This window comes from Chiloscyllium plagiosum, chromosome 17 (assembly GCF_004010195.1).
Source record: "Chiloscyllium plagiosum isolate BGI_BamShark_2017 chromosome 17, ASM401019v2, whole genome shotgun sequence".
Lineage (NCBI taxonomy): Eukaryota > Metazoa > Chordata > Chondrichthyes > Orectolobiformes > Hemiscylliidae > Chiloscyllium > Chiloscyllium plagiosum.
The window spans coordinates 36,331,112-36,346,588 of record NC_057726.1 but is presented as its reverse complement, the minus strand read 5'-3'; the positions used below and the strand labels follow the sequence as shown (position 1 = coordinate 36,346,588).

The 15,477-nt window shown below is 35.3% G+C and overlaps 1 protein-coding gene across 11 annotated transcripts in view; it reads left to right on the top strand.

Moving 5' to 3' along the window:
- znf536 (zinc finger protein 536) overlaps positions 1-15,477 on the top strand; it is a 579,146-nt gene that overhangs the window by 460,130 nt on the left and 103,539 nt on the right. For 6 of the 11 annotated variants that reach the window (XM_043706853.1, XM_043706851.1, XM_043706856.1 and 3 more), the window contains one exon: positions 804-908. The exons of 2 other annotated variants lie outside the window; for them this stretch is intronic. In XM_043706853.1, coding sequence (XP_043562788.1) covers positions 804-908 — 105 coding nt within the window. Of the gene's footprint in view, positions 1-803; positions 909-3,910; positions 3,982-7,859; positions 10,848-15,477 lie in introns of those variants that run through there. 3 more of the 11 variants (XM_043706860.1, XM_043706858.1, XM_043706861.1) reach the window with 3 other exon arrangements.

Here is a 15,477-nt window from a genome sequence, read left to right as displayed (position 1 = left end):
CTGTTCAGATGCGCTATAATACACCACTACACCACTGCATCAAATGGGACTTGAACCTAAATCTACTGACTCCGAGGTATGGAAACTACTATTTCACCATGACCGTTTTGTAGATAGTACCTAAAAATATTTTTAATCACCTGTTAGGATATGTTGCATATATCTCTGGGCTAGTGGGACTTAAAGCCAGACTTTCTGGCCCAGAGGTAGGGACATTATCACTGCATCACAAGAACCTTATGTTGGTAGTGCCTTTGGTCTCTAAATTTATTATTGCTTATTTGGTAGACTAAATGATGATGTGATGGGCCTTATACATGAAGGTATTATGTATAATCAAGTTCTTTTTGAGTCAGGTGCTTCCTATATACAATGATTTGTTGCAGTGAGTGCAATCACTCAAATGTGTACAGATCTGCAGAACAGAAGTACAGACATACTGTGGACTATGTGCTTATTAAGTATGTTTTTGCTGCTGCTGATGATGAGGTAGTGTTTAAAATTCAGACTAACCATTGCTTGCAGTCAATCGAGAGATGTCATGGAAACTAAAAAAATGTAATTTAATGTTGCACTGGAAAGTGACTGGTGTAGCAGTAGTGGATTGGATGACACCCCTAATGCTAAGGGGCCATTGTAAATTAACCTTGTAAATTAAGTAATAGTTTGAGGCTTTAATGTTGAGAATGAAAAGACCAATAATTACATTGGATCTTCTGCCTCATCTTGTTTACTTTCACCAATGAATCTTTCTTCTGCAAGGCTGCTAACTGTAAATTTTTTCACAATATATGCATGCCTAGGTTTGGGGAAGACACAAAGCAAGCACAATGAGTTCCCATGCAAGGAATGTGGTAAAGTCTTTAACCAGCCCAGCCACCTTAGGACCCATATGAGGTCACATACAGGTAAGAGCTGCAGCATTAAAATCATTTACCAAAATTGATAAGGCAAACTCTGTTTTGAACTAAACAGAAAACAAGCAGGTGCACATTTCATAATATAGTGCCCCTTAAATTCCTTAACTTTATTTTCCATTTCCATAAAATTAATTGAGATCTCCTTCTAAACTTTGGTAGTTTATAAACAGTTTGTGAAAATGAATTTTGCAAATCAGTATGCTTTAATTTACTTTATTATTATTACAGAAGAAATAGTGATCATATTGATTTATAAAATTAGTATTTATACTTTCCTCTGTAAAAAGTTCAGTTCTAATATTTAATATTGCATCATCCAGTTAATCTTGCTGTAATCAATTCAATTAATCCTGATTTGATCGTCTTAATCTTTACTAAACTTTAAGTTAGACCTTATCAAGAACTTAGCACTAAACCTAATGACCGATACTTTTTACCAAAGATTCAGTGTAGACTTAACAAAATTGATATTTAAAAGAAGTATTTAATGCTTAGAAGGAGAACAGATCATAAAATGACAAGTAATGAAATTAGGTGTTTTATTATCAAATGCCTGCATCGCCTACTTCTTAGAGAAACTATAGTTTAAATACTCAATTGAATATATTTAATTAATATTTAAATAGAAAACTATCCATTAACAAATGTTTTACTTGCCCCAATAAACTCTATATGTTTATGAAAGATGTCTGCTGCAGCTTGCCTTAGTTTGTGTTCCTTATTGCCTTGGTTAATTCTACATTGCTTGCAGTGTCTTTGAATATTTTTGTTGTTTAGCTTTTGCTGTTATTCATTCTTTTTTCACAGGAGATGATTTAACTACACTTCTAACCAATGACAATTATTTAGAAAATAGGCGCTCCAAAACATGTATTTACTAGTGCAGTTCAAAACTCCAGTAATAATTCTGTGATTCTATAAATAGAAAGAAAAAGTGCAGGGCTCTGTGGAACAGGCAAGAGATTGTCATTAAGTTAAAATGTTCAGAGAGACAGTGCAGGCAAGGTGGGCCATGTGACTTTATTCTGAGATTCTGTGAATAGAGCTGAAAATGTGTTGCTGGAAAAGCGCAGCAGGTCAGGCAGCATCCAAGGAGCAGGAGAATCGACGTTTCGGGCATGAGCCCTTGGATGCTGCCTGACCTGCTGCGCTTTTCCAGCAACACATTTTCAGCCCTGATCTCCAGCATCTGCAGTCCTCACTTTCTCTTCCTATTCTGTGAATAGAGCAAGGTTAGTCAAACTAATCTGCCACAAAAGCTTTCTACTACTTGGACAATGTATTTAATACATTTAGAGCTTGATTAGTGTCTGATTCAGGCTATGGATCATTTTGTTCAAATTCCTCTTTGTTTTTCTCCCCGCTGTGCATATATGTTATACTTTAATATTTACGATCAAACAGTGTTAGGACGACATCTGTATTGGTGTTGGACAATTACTTCAGTACAGTTAAAAACTTCCTACATGATTCACCAATATCAGATTTAGGATTACACAAATCCAGGGTTTTGAAAAATTAATTTTAATTTGTAATCTTAGTACATGGAATAGTTCCTGTGCTGAAGTGAACAGAACCTTTAAAGGTTTTCAGTGTTGATTTAAAAAAAAACATGCATGGGCTTTAGGTAGGAGATTTATTGATCAGAGTTTAGTTCAGGAAACTAGTGATTATAAATATGATCACATTAAAATCATGAACTATCATACCTAAATTCTATTTTAAAAATATAGATTCAAAATCTCTCGTATTATTATACGATAGTTTTAGAAATTAGATTTTGAGATACCAATGGTAACCCTGGTAAGAACAAAAAATGACAAATGCTGTGACTCTTTAAATGTCGTTTTGCAAGGATTTCAACTGGAAACAAGTTGCATCTTTAATGACAAAGGTTGGGCATCAATAGTTTACATCTGTTCCACTTAGACAAACAAAGAAAACTGACTGGAAAAATAAAGGTACAGATATCCTGAAATCTCTCACAAGAATGGAAAATGTCTGGCAGACAACTGTGCCTAATTTATTGTGGAAAGCCTAGATAATTATAGAGTTGTATGTGGTTATTGAGAAAACCATAACTTGCTTTAAGGACACACCATAATCCAGTTTAAATGAAATGCAGCATTGAACAAGTAGGCAATTGGCTCGATAGTCATGAAATAAAGACCCTTCTTCATTAACCCAATTTGTGCTGTATCATTGTAATATGTATTAGTAACCAAATTACTTCAATTTATTTATCACTTGGATTGTTTATTTGGAGTTGGGGAGGTAATTCAGATAGTGAGGCACTTTTTAAGTTCAAGTGTTTTATATAGAATTTTCTCACATGCTCAAAAACCCTTCATTATTTTGTTCTGGGATTGTGAGGCTATATAATATAAAAGGATGAAGCAGTAAAAGAAATTCCTTCTTCATATTAATAAATGGAACATTGAGATTTGTTGTTTAACAGGTTCTTTAGAGCAATTAGTATAATGTGAAGCACATGGGAGCTGCATTTGTCAGTGCGAAACCACAGATGTACAAGCTCTATAACTTTGGTGCAATGACATTTCAGCCTTCAGTAGTATAAATTACCAAAAGGGACAAAGCAATTTGCTGTGGTTTATCATGACTAGTGATCAAAATTTATTTGTGTCTTCCAAAATACTGCAACATACTCCTGTAGTCAACATGAGGAACATTTTGTTTGTACAACTGACCCAATTGTTACTGTGAGGTATAGATGTATATTCATTTATTGCTAGTTAAAATGCCATATAATGTGTCTGTTGGGAAATAAATATTGGATGTAATATTTTTTTTAATCTGAAATGTTCTTCATTAAAATGACCAGAAATTATTTCACTGAAGAAACACAAGTTATAATGATAGACTCAAATGCTTTGTCATGGCTGGTGCATCTCTGTTAGATGTTAACAGAATTTCAATATAACCTATAGATTCAATAAAATGTCATGGTAATCAAATGAATTTCATTGTAGGTGCTTAACCTCAAAAGATGCAAAAACCTTAACCACAGCAAGTCCACCAGCACCTGAAAAGAGAAAGGAAACAGGCCAACCTTCAATCCTTCTGTAGAATTTGCAGTTTGATCTGCTGACCATTCCTAGCAGTTTCTGTTCTTTTTATATTTCAAATTTGAGGCACTTGCATATTTCTTTTGTAATACAGATACAGTCTGGATTTTATTATCCTGATCCTGACTAGCAGCATTTTGGAAAAGCTGGTAATGAAGTCATCAATACTGCATTCGTCTGGGTTGATCTCTGAATTCACTTTGAGATTCAAAGCATTTTGTTGGCAATGGCTAATGTGAAAACTAGATCCAGGTGCAAATCACTCCGCAACATTGAACATTGAGTGCTGGTCTTTTGAACATTACAATGTAGAATAGTTGATTTTAGATGAAATAATATTCAGAAAAGCTAAACACATGGACAATAGAATTAACACATGATTAAACATACATTTCTAATTAAATCTAAGAAAACAATGCTCAGTATCTCACATCATAATCACTTATTAAAGTCCCAATTTTTAATGTAATATAATCTTGGTTCTCTGCAATAGACATCCCATGTAATTATAAACAAAACATTGTTAAGTGTGTTACTTGAGTTGGTTTTGAAGCCATTAGTTTTACATCATGCCTGTTCTTATAACCAGCTTGATTGGATGGAAAATAAGGTACGCAGGGATCTGATCTGAGTGGTTTCCTACTGAGTGGGTTTTAAATTGTGTCTTTTTTAGAAAGACTGAAAATAAGGTTATTGCACCACCACAATTGTAAGGGTATACTCTAGAATGGTAGTGAGCAGCCTATCAGTTGCAATAGACATTACTATTTTACCTGACTAGCAACATTCAAAGGGTGCTTGCTACAATTTAGTGAAGTATAGTAATTTTGCAATATTAGTTGAACAATTCTGATGAGCACAAAGCAACTGGCATGTTGTAAACAGAATAATTGATACTTAAACCGATAGAAATCCACAGTTCAGTAACTAAACAAACATTTAAATAGTAGTTTGTGAATATTCCCTTGCCACTGAGACAATTTATAGCTTACAATGCCAAAAAAAGTTCAAGCTGTAAAACTGGTGTGTAATCTCAGGTACATTGAAACTGTGTTCATAATGTAGTTCAACGCATATCTATTTATGAATCCACAAATTTGAAATGTGGATGTGGCTACAATTAGTGTTTAAAAGACATTTGGATGGATACATGAATAGAAAAAGTTTGGAGGAACATGATCCAGGAGTAGGCAAATGGGACTAGTTTAATTTGGGATTATGATGAATACGGACAGATTGGACTGAAGGGTTTGTTTTTGTGCTGTATGACTCTATGGTGTAATGCACCATGACTATACTGATCTGGAAATGCACACAATAGGGTGGTATGGCATTACACAAGTTGTTTAGATGTTACAGCATCATGCATGGGAATACAACTCATTCTTCATATGGCATTCCATTAAAGCAATAGTTGTAGTGCAGTTATCTTAGATTATAAGAGACTTAAAAGTAAGATTCCACAATAAGATACGGAAAAGACAGGAAACTTTCTGAAGAACATTTTTTTTTTCCCTCAACATCTGCAAAAGGATTTTGTGAGCACGTTAGCATAACTTCTACATGCTTTGTCATTCTGGGAGCTTTTGTGTCAGAGAAAGGGCTTACCAATGACACTGTAACATTGCAAAACCAACTTGAGTTTGTCAATTTCAGATGCAGTAACAATAACATTCATTTTGTATTAATAACTGGCAAAATAATATTTAAAGTTTTTGAGAATTGATTTGTGCGCAGGGAGAGGAGTGTGAGGGTCCTGGAGAGCCAGGAGCGGAGGGAACACCCAAGGGGCTCGTGTGGTGAGAGGTAGGAAAGAGAACTTAAGGTGGGAGTGAATCACCTGATCATAAAGGGATTAGTGGGAGAGCTGCCTCTCGATTTCTGCCACGTGAGATCCAAACAAGGTGATATTCTGGACCTCCCCTATCCCTGGTCATTAATTGGCAATGCAAGGTCTTAATTGTGATGAGGGCATGTGAGCTGCCTAAGGCTTCTCCTGTTTTGTATAAAATGGCTGACAGGCCAAATGTGGGTGGAAGGTCAATATGAAGATCCTTCAGATCATTTTGTCTCACCCATTGGCCACACCTGCAGAGCTACCAGAAAATGTCTGCAAAATTTTCCCTTTGGCTGGTGCACTTTGAAGGGATTATGGGGGAAATGAAGAAATTGTACTGTAAAATCAGTGAGGACAGAAGCTGAAAGAGATGATAGAAAATTCTTATGAGGACTAGATATGACTAGTTTAGAAGACTGAGAGGGGATCTGATTGAGGCGTATAAGATTATGAAAGGATTGGACACTCTGGCAGCAGGAAACATGTTTCCACTGATGGGTGAGTGCCGAACCAGAGGACACAGCTTAAAAATACAGGGTAGACCATTTAGGACAGAGATGAGGAGAAACTTCTTCACCCAGAGAGTGGTGGCTGTGTGGAATGCTTTGCCCCAGAGGGCAGTGGAGGCCCAGTCTCTGGATTCATTTAAGAAAGAGTTGGATAGAGCTCTCAAAGATAGTGGAATCAAGGGTTATGGAGATAAGGCAGGAACAGGATATTGATTAGGAATGATCAGCCATGATCATATTGAATGGCGGTGCAGGCTCTAAGGGCAGAATGGCCTACTCCTGCACCTATTGGCTATTGTCTATTGACTTTAGATTTAAGTTAATTTTAAACAGTTAAATTCTTGAGTGAATCTGAAGTTCAAAAGCAATTGCAGGTAGAATTCTTTTTCTAAATCCAATCTCATTTACAGAAATATTTACAACACAAGTACAGATTCAGATGAGTTCTTGTGGATGAGGAAAGTTTTGGCTAAAGTCACCTTTGAAAGTTTGGGTGTCAATTAATGGAGGTTGTTATTAGTAGAAATTATTAGTATCCACCCCTAATGACAAACTTAGGATCGCTATAGGGAAGCATTTCTTCACGCGCAGTAAACAATATAGGGTTGGCTTTGCAAATGATCTGGTGGAACCAAAAAACTATTGAATTACTTGAGGCAATGGATGGTGTGATGGGGAAACCTGCTTCTATGAATAAGATAGTTGTATAATTTCCTTTATCTATGTTTGTCTTCACAAGCTTAAAGAAGACCACAAAAGCAGATGTAGAACCAGTTATGAAACACTACTGTACTTTATAATCACGTTTTTTGTTTTAAAGAAGTTGATGACTCTAACAGTTATTTCTAACCTGGCTCATTGAACCAAAGTATTCAGGGATATTTGTCCTGTGCTTGGTATTAGTAGACATTTTAAAATTTCAGATTAATTTGGGTTTTGTATCCAGAACATCTGAAATTTGCAGATTTGATTCTTAAGTTTTAACATAAAATTATGTAGCTGTCAACACCTGGAGTTTCTTTATATTGTAGAGGAACTTCCTTAGATTCAAGGGCAATGTTTTGTTACAATTGGATGAGCTCAGTCAATGAGTAGGATATTTTCACCAAGATCAGTTTATTGTTAGCCACAGTTTCCAAGGAGGGTCTTTATTGTTTAGGTGTCAAACATGGAACTGAATTGCAGCCTGTTCCTTTTAGCTCTGTATAAATTCCATTTGACATCTAAATGCTGAGTATTGCAATTATACAAGTATGGGATGCAATATCATTTTGTTGTAAATGTAGATGTTTCAATTGCAATTTAGTCTGCAATTATGATGGTAAGTGTTGTTGGTGCTTTATCATTCCTCTCTACTTTATTTGAGAATATTTTGACCTTTAATCTGAGATATTTGACTGGCAATTTAAAAATTGCACTGTCACAGCAATGTATTGTCCCACAGGGATGCTGGAAAAAAAATTGTAGTAGTACATTTCTACTCATGCAAATTTTCTGCTTGTTTAAGGTTAAAGACCCCTGTGCTGAACAATTTCCTGGGCCCCTGGACAGGACGCAGCTCCTGCAATGACAGTTTTTGAATTTAGAAACTACAGACAAGCATGTCACTGCAAAGAGCTCTGTGACTCAGTAGGAAAATGAAAATTGAGTACAACATCACAGTCTTCTAATTTAAATGGCAAATACAAAACTGAAGCCTGGACAATGCCTGTTATCAGTAGGATGATAATGGCTTGTAATTGTGGTTAACAGCAAAGTGGCGAACCAACAGTACTCGCCATTAACCTCCAAAGAAAGCTACGCAAACAGATCTAGCTCTCTGTGTGACAAGAACTATACCTTTCTCTTGATGTGCAGTTGCTTGTAGCTGAATTTAATGGGGATTCCAAACTTGGAGCTGCAGTGATGTCACTAAGCTGTACGAGGAGCCAATCAAATTAACAATTTTTCGGTTAACCAACTAGGAAATGAAAAGCACTAACACTCCAATCACACATTTATGCATTTTACTCATAACAAAAATAAAGATTGGCACATACAAACTGAGTTAAGCCAGTTTGAAATAGCATGAAGAGACTTTAAAATTAAAACAAAGATGACGAGTTTTAAAACTCCAGTAAAAATTCATACAGGACACTACATTCCACAATTTTTTCAGGGTCAAATCAGTTGCTCAGCTATATTTATTGGTAAGGTTATTGTTTTAAGAAATGCACCTCATTGAGCAAAGCTTGGCTTTCTCAGTACCTAACAAAAGTTTGTAACACTTAAAAAGGGGAATGTTTTCACCAGATCGATTGATTTCACTGATAGCCAGTTGTGTTCAGGGTAGGGAGTGATGTATGATTAGTAAATGACAGATGGCAACTTCAGGATTCTCACATTCATTTATACTTGTGCTTCCTACCATCACGGTCAGACTCTGAGGTGTAAGTATGGTGAACCCTGCTAACGCACCATCACAAACCCTGCAATTTCTGGTCCTTTTGTTAAATTTCATTTATATTTTTGTAACATTTTATAGTCCAACTGAGTCACAAAGCTAAAACCTATACAATAAAATCAAAAATATATTTGTTATCAAACTGTGAATGCGTAAGCTGTAAAGTCCTGGGGTTGTCCCTGCACCTGAATAACTCATATCAATGAAAAACAATGTGGAATATTATAATTTTATCAATCACACCATCCATTCAGCCCTGTAGTATTAAAGGCTGCTTACTGCTGTGTGTATTTTAGTGCATACATCAATGTTCTAATTGAATGCAATGGTAACATGGTGCTTAGAATCCAGATAGTGCTCTTTGAACAGGTGCACATCTGATGCAAGACTGGTGTGATTTCTCTATGTACAATAATAGACATAACATTTTTTGTGAATTTAAAAGGATAGAACACAGTTGCTGGTAATGCCTTATAACTATAGCAGAATACCTAACACTAAAAGATATAAAAAATGTATTTTTCCCACAATTTAAGTCTCTTTAAGTGTGCTAAAGTTCAAGGGTATTGTATTCTTTTCAAAATACACAATCAGGCCTCTAAACTCCTTATCAGCAGTTTGGAATACACCAGCCTGAAGTTTCACAAGCTAAATGCCTGATTACTGTTGTGATTTGTGAAGGATGTGCCTGTACTTTGAAAGACATCGACAGTTGCTTTTTCTCTGGTCTGAATGGCACATCAACTGAAAAATCCGCTCAAATGAAGTCTTATTAATACTTTTGGTAACTGCTATGAAAATTGAACCAGCATCTGTTTCTTGGAATTTTAAATCTTGAAACCAGTTACTGTATATGTGTTTGAGCTAACTTCTATTCCCAGTAACCTGTAATGAGTAAGTGGAAAACTTTCATAATTATAAAATCAGAGCTTCCTACTATATAAACCTAGTCAATAAAATGTGTGGAAATTAAAGCCATATTTTCCTCCAGATTTCTGTTAAACACTTGCCATTTGTCAATACGGTATATTTGTAATTGATTCCCAGTTTTTATCAGTGTAATTCTCCATTATGTATTAATTAACCTGTGTGCTTAGCAACCTGAGTATCCATTCAGAAGGGTCTAAGATTGGCTGCCACCCATTGCCTGGACAGTGTATCAGTACCAGTCTGAGGCAGCTAATTAAACTGGAAAACATCTTGCCTGGACCTTCAGCAAGCTGTAGTCAGTGTCTAGTAGCTTTTTTTTTAAAAAAAGGATTATTTGTAGTTTGTAAAGGAACATTTTAAAATAGAATTTCTATTTGTTGGTATGTGAAGAATAACAACCATTAGCAGTTGCTTACTTTTCCCTGTGTTCACCTTGAGAGAGAATATGGCTTTAAAGAACAGCAGGGGAGAAGTTCAACTTGCATGTTTTCCAGTGTAAAATAAGCTGCACAAAACCAAAACCAAATTCTGCATTGGCCTGCATTTGAATAAAACATGTAAACTATGGGGATGTCCTGATCCAGATTCCCATCAGCTCCTGAGCCAACTAGCAGGAAGATCCTGTGAACACTTCCACTCCTACTGATCCTGCAGAAATGCAGCTTTTCAAAACTTTTGTGTCCATTTTTTTGAGCAGCCTCCAGGAGTCCTTTTAAAGTCCATTGGTTTGACTGTCTTAAAACCTGGTGCTCTAGGGCAATCTTTGTCTGGTGCAACCTCATCTATTTCGATTTCAATTTTACATTGGGGACCAACAAATATTGTAAAGTTGCCTAACGTCTATTGCAAATGGGAGTTCTGAACATTTATAAACTGCCTACTTCCGATACTTTGACCCACTTGCTTCCAGGCGAGATCAGCTCTGTAATGTTGCTACCTAAAATGTGCAGTCCCAGAAACTATTTTATAGCTAAAACAGGATAAAGGTAAATTGAATTTCTCCCCCAATATGTGTTTCATGTGTTTAGAAGGTAACAAAACCAGAACAAGTTTCTTTTATAAAATTGTTGAAAATTAGTATGGTATGTAGGTTAAAGCTGAATAATGTATTAAAAATATTTGACAATGACCGATGGGTAATTAGTGGTTTTGTGCTAATAGCTTGACACTGCATGTCCTATCAGATATTTTCTGACCTCTTTTCACAGCTATGGCGATACATATGAGTTAGACCAGTTCCGAGAGTTTCATTTGTCTTGCTTTAACTTCAATACTAATATGAAAAAACCCAATAAAGAGACTCAGGCTGCCTATTGATGTTTATCCACAAAAGCTACTATTAAAATCATACTATACTTTTTATCCATGTGAAAAATGTGGCCTTAATCCAAATGAACTCAGTATCAGCAAGAAAATCAGTTTTTTTTTAGGAAACTTCCTACTAAACATAGTTGTTTTATATTTGAATCTTTTGGCCTAGTTTGCCTTTTGTTGCAATTATAAATTATTAATGTCAGCATTTTTCAACTTAGATACTTAGTGTGCTTTATTTAGTTGACGCTCCAGAATATTAATGTTTTGCTCTTATCAGGAGTAAGAACAGTAGCTGAACTCCATAATGTTTTCAATTCTGATATTAATCCTGAGAACATTTTTAAGCCAGCAATTACCACGTATGGTAACCTTTGAACTTTCAAACAACAATTTTATTTAAAAGTTGATTTATTCATAAGTAAATAAAATGCAGAGTTACTAGAGTGCAATGGTTCAAGAGGCAATTATGAGATTTTAAAGGACAAAAGCCTCAGTGTTGCAGCTTGTAAGAGCTCAGCAGTTACTGTACCTTTCAAAACTAGTATGTAACCATATCTGTTTTAAAAGAGTGATTCATATTACTTACAAAGCATGAGAAACTCTTTCTCATCCCCACCACAGGAAACTCGAGCCTGAATTTAATGAGCTTCAATTGGAATGCGGCCTTTGAAAAGTACTACATTTGAAAAGTTGGAACATTAAATTTTGTAATGATGTAAAACATCTTCAATTTTTGACAGGACAATGGTGTGTATTGTGCTTTATGGGTCCAGTGGTGATTCAAAGGTCACTTTTTGTATGACTTCTCAGACAACAGCAACAGTGAATGAAAATTTGGTTACAAGTGTGGAACTGTTTTATCTATCAGTTTAGAAAGCAGCACAATAATGAAAAGACCGAAAAAGAAAGAGATGGAAAGCAAAAAGCAAAGGAAGGTAAACAAATGCAAAGTAGATAAGCCAATGAGATAGGATGAAATTGTGTCTCCATTTGTTACTCAAGTTAGCCATTCCTTTTTAAAGTGTACGGTTAATGAAACATTACACTGCAGTGATTGTTTCAAAGATGCACTGTCAACTTCACATCTCCTTGTTTAATACAATTAATACATTTTGTTGCTTTCATTGCTTCAATGCTCATTGTTTATCAGTTTTTAGATGATATAAAATGCACTTTTAAATGTTCTTTCATAGGATGCGACCGCCATTTACAAGACTAGTGTTTGTCTATCCCCAATTGCCCTTGAGAAAGTAGTGATCTTCATTCTTGAACTACTGCAGTCGATTTCGTATAAGTACACTCACAATGCTGCAAGGCAGGGAGAACTTGAAGAGTAGGTTATTTACCTAATAAGCTTATTATGTCATTCAGTAAAATCATGATTGATCTGATGCTTAACCATAACTTCAATTCTCAGCCTGCTTATAATAATGCTTGACTCCTTTATCAAAGATCTGTCTAATACAACCTTGAATAGATTTAATACCCTGTCCCCACTGCTCTCTTGGATAGAGAATTCTATGATAAATGACCCTTTGAAAGAACGATTTTTTCTCTTTATCACCATCATAAATGAAAAGCTCTTAGTTTGAAACTGTGCCCACTCATTCTAGAATACTCCGCATAGAAGTTGAGGATGCCTCCTGTTGCAGTCAAGCCCCCTCAAAATCTTATATCTATCAATAAGATTATCATTCATCCTCTGAACTCCCAAAGAGATTAGGTCCAATGTTCTTGAACTTTCCTTAACAGACAACCTTTTCAATCGAAGAATCAACTTGGTGTATGCTCTCAGAACTGCCTCCAACACAAATTTATCCCTTCTTAAACAAAATGAAAACAATGCACAGTTCTCCACATGTCCTTTCATCAGTAACTAGTATGGTTGTAGCAAAACTCCTCTATTTTAATGCTCTCTTGCCACCTACAATAAAAGCCAGTATTCCATACGTCTCCCTAACTTCTTACTGTACTTGCATGCTAACATTTCTGATACACATACAGAGATACCTAGATCCCTCTATACTGAAGCATTCTGCACTCTCTCCATTTAAATAATATTCTGTTTCTATTCTTCCCAATAATGTGAGCATTTTTCAAACTTGTATATAATCTACCAAATATTTGTCCAGTCATTTATCCTCCCTATATTTCTCTGCAGATGGTGTCCTCCCTGCAACTTGCTTTCCTACCAATCTTTGTACCTTTAGCAAATTTGGCCAGAACACAGTCTGTCTTCTAATATATATCTTTAATATAAATCAAAAGTAATTGCGGACTTGAATAGTGGAGTTTGAGCCTATTGACCCAGCAATAGTGAAGAAATGATGATATAGTTCCAAGTCAGGATGTTGTGTGGCTTGGAAGTTGGTTTGATATTCCCAAACGATTATTGCCCTTATTTTCTAGGTGGTGGTGGTTACAGATTTAGAAGATGCTGCAAGTTGCTGCCACTATGTCTGTTAATTATTGTATTTGTTTAAATATGACTTTCTAAAAAGTGGCCAAGTGGCAGCCACAAAGTTATGTCTCCATGACTACTGCAACTCGGGAAAATACATTGAAGAGGAGAGCTTCATGAATGAGGTCAAGAATTGTTTATACTGTCAAAGTATATTATGGTTCAAAATGTTCATTGCATCCTACATTTTATCATTTACTATTGATTTTTTTTGTTTGTGCCAATATATCTCAGATTGAGTAACTCAATTCTTATCCCAATTTATCCCTCCTTCAATCCAATGTCACCTTGGTTCAATTGGTGGTACACACAGTTCTAAACTATTTTTAAGCTTCACTTCAAGACATAAGCATGTAATCTAGGCCAACACATCATGCAACAGTAAAAAAAGGATGGTACCATCAAAGGAGTTATTAAAGACTAAACTGTCTCTCTGTCTCAGTGATTTTGTGAGAATTAAAAGATAATTTAATATTATTCAAAGAAGAGCAGTCTGTTGTCCTGGTGAGCATTTCTCCCTTAATTAATAACACAAGGTACATAGTAAGGAGCTTTTTTTCTAATAGGTGGAACACATTTTTCAGGCACAGAACTCAAGTTTCTACATTTCAGTACTCTCAGATGATTGTGATGTGGTGTCTACTTAGGTCTATATTAATTCAAAGCAATCATGTAGTATACATGATAAAGTTCACATTATTGCAGTCTGTATAGATATATTGGTATCTTCGAAAGTGGGGGTGCTGGAAAAGCATGGTAAGTCAGGCAGCATCCAAGGAACAGGAAAATCTTCTCAGGAATGCTCCTCAGATGCTGCCTAACCTACGGTGCTTTTCCAGCACCCCACTCTCGACTTTGATCTCCAGCATCTGCAGTCCTCACTTTCTCCTTTAGAGATATTGTTACCCTATTAATAACGTACCTTCATTGCTAACCATGTAAAAATAAATCATTGAAATAAAGAGTAACTGTAATGACTGTCATATTATCAATAACTGAAAGATGCCCAATAGTTGCTGTTTAAAATGACTGAAGATATAATCCTCAGCCTATTCAAGGTCAATTCATATCATTCCATTCATCCATTGTGTGTTTTTTTAATGCAAACTTCTGTCTTCTCTTGATAGAGCCTCATACCCTCTTGCTAGATTTCAGAGGTAAAAAAGCACTAAACATAGAGGTACATGTAAAGTCGATCTGATTAATTCTATAGATTAGTGCATTACCTGCAGGAAGTTGTACTTCTCTCAGCGAATGAATCTCATTGTGCAAATTTAGACTTTTGCAATTTACTATATATTAATCATTGCACAATGATCTCAATAATCTCATTATTTTAATGTGAGTCATAATACAAAACTATGATCAACACATATTGGCTTATGGCTCTTTGCTGCTAATTCTGTTGAATAAAGCTATGATTGAAATAAGTCCCAATCATAACTATTAGAAGTCACTGTTTTTACCATATCTTGTGGTGTTGAGGTGTAATGCAATAGACTGGATTCAATTTGTTACAGAAAATGTTATTACATATTCTTTTCCAACCAGTCATTCAATGAACTGGCCTAGCTCTTTATGTCTTGATAATTTAAAACAAAAAGATTTTCTTTAACTTCATTTAATTCAAAATGAAATGTACCAGTCATAACAAAAAGACCAACATTAGATGTAATATTTAACCAATTGTTTCCACTGTTAATTCTTATAGTTTAAATTTGTTGCTATTAAAACATACAAACTCTAGAGCTTATTGTAAATAGAATAGTTCATTAAATTGGAGAATCAAAACAGCTTATTAAACCTCTATGAGGTCATTCCAAAACAAGCTGTTTGGAGGTTAGTTCCTGTGCTGTGACATTAGATACCATTTAAATTAGTGTCTAATGTGTGCACATGCTGGGAAATATCATTTTGTACTAAAAAAAACTTTAATCACAGCTCTGTTTTGTATTGTGAAGTCAGACTCATCTCTAA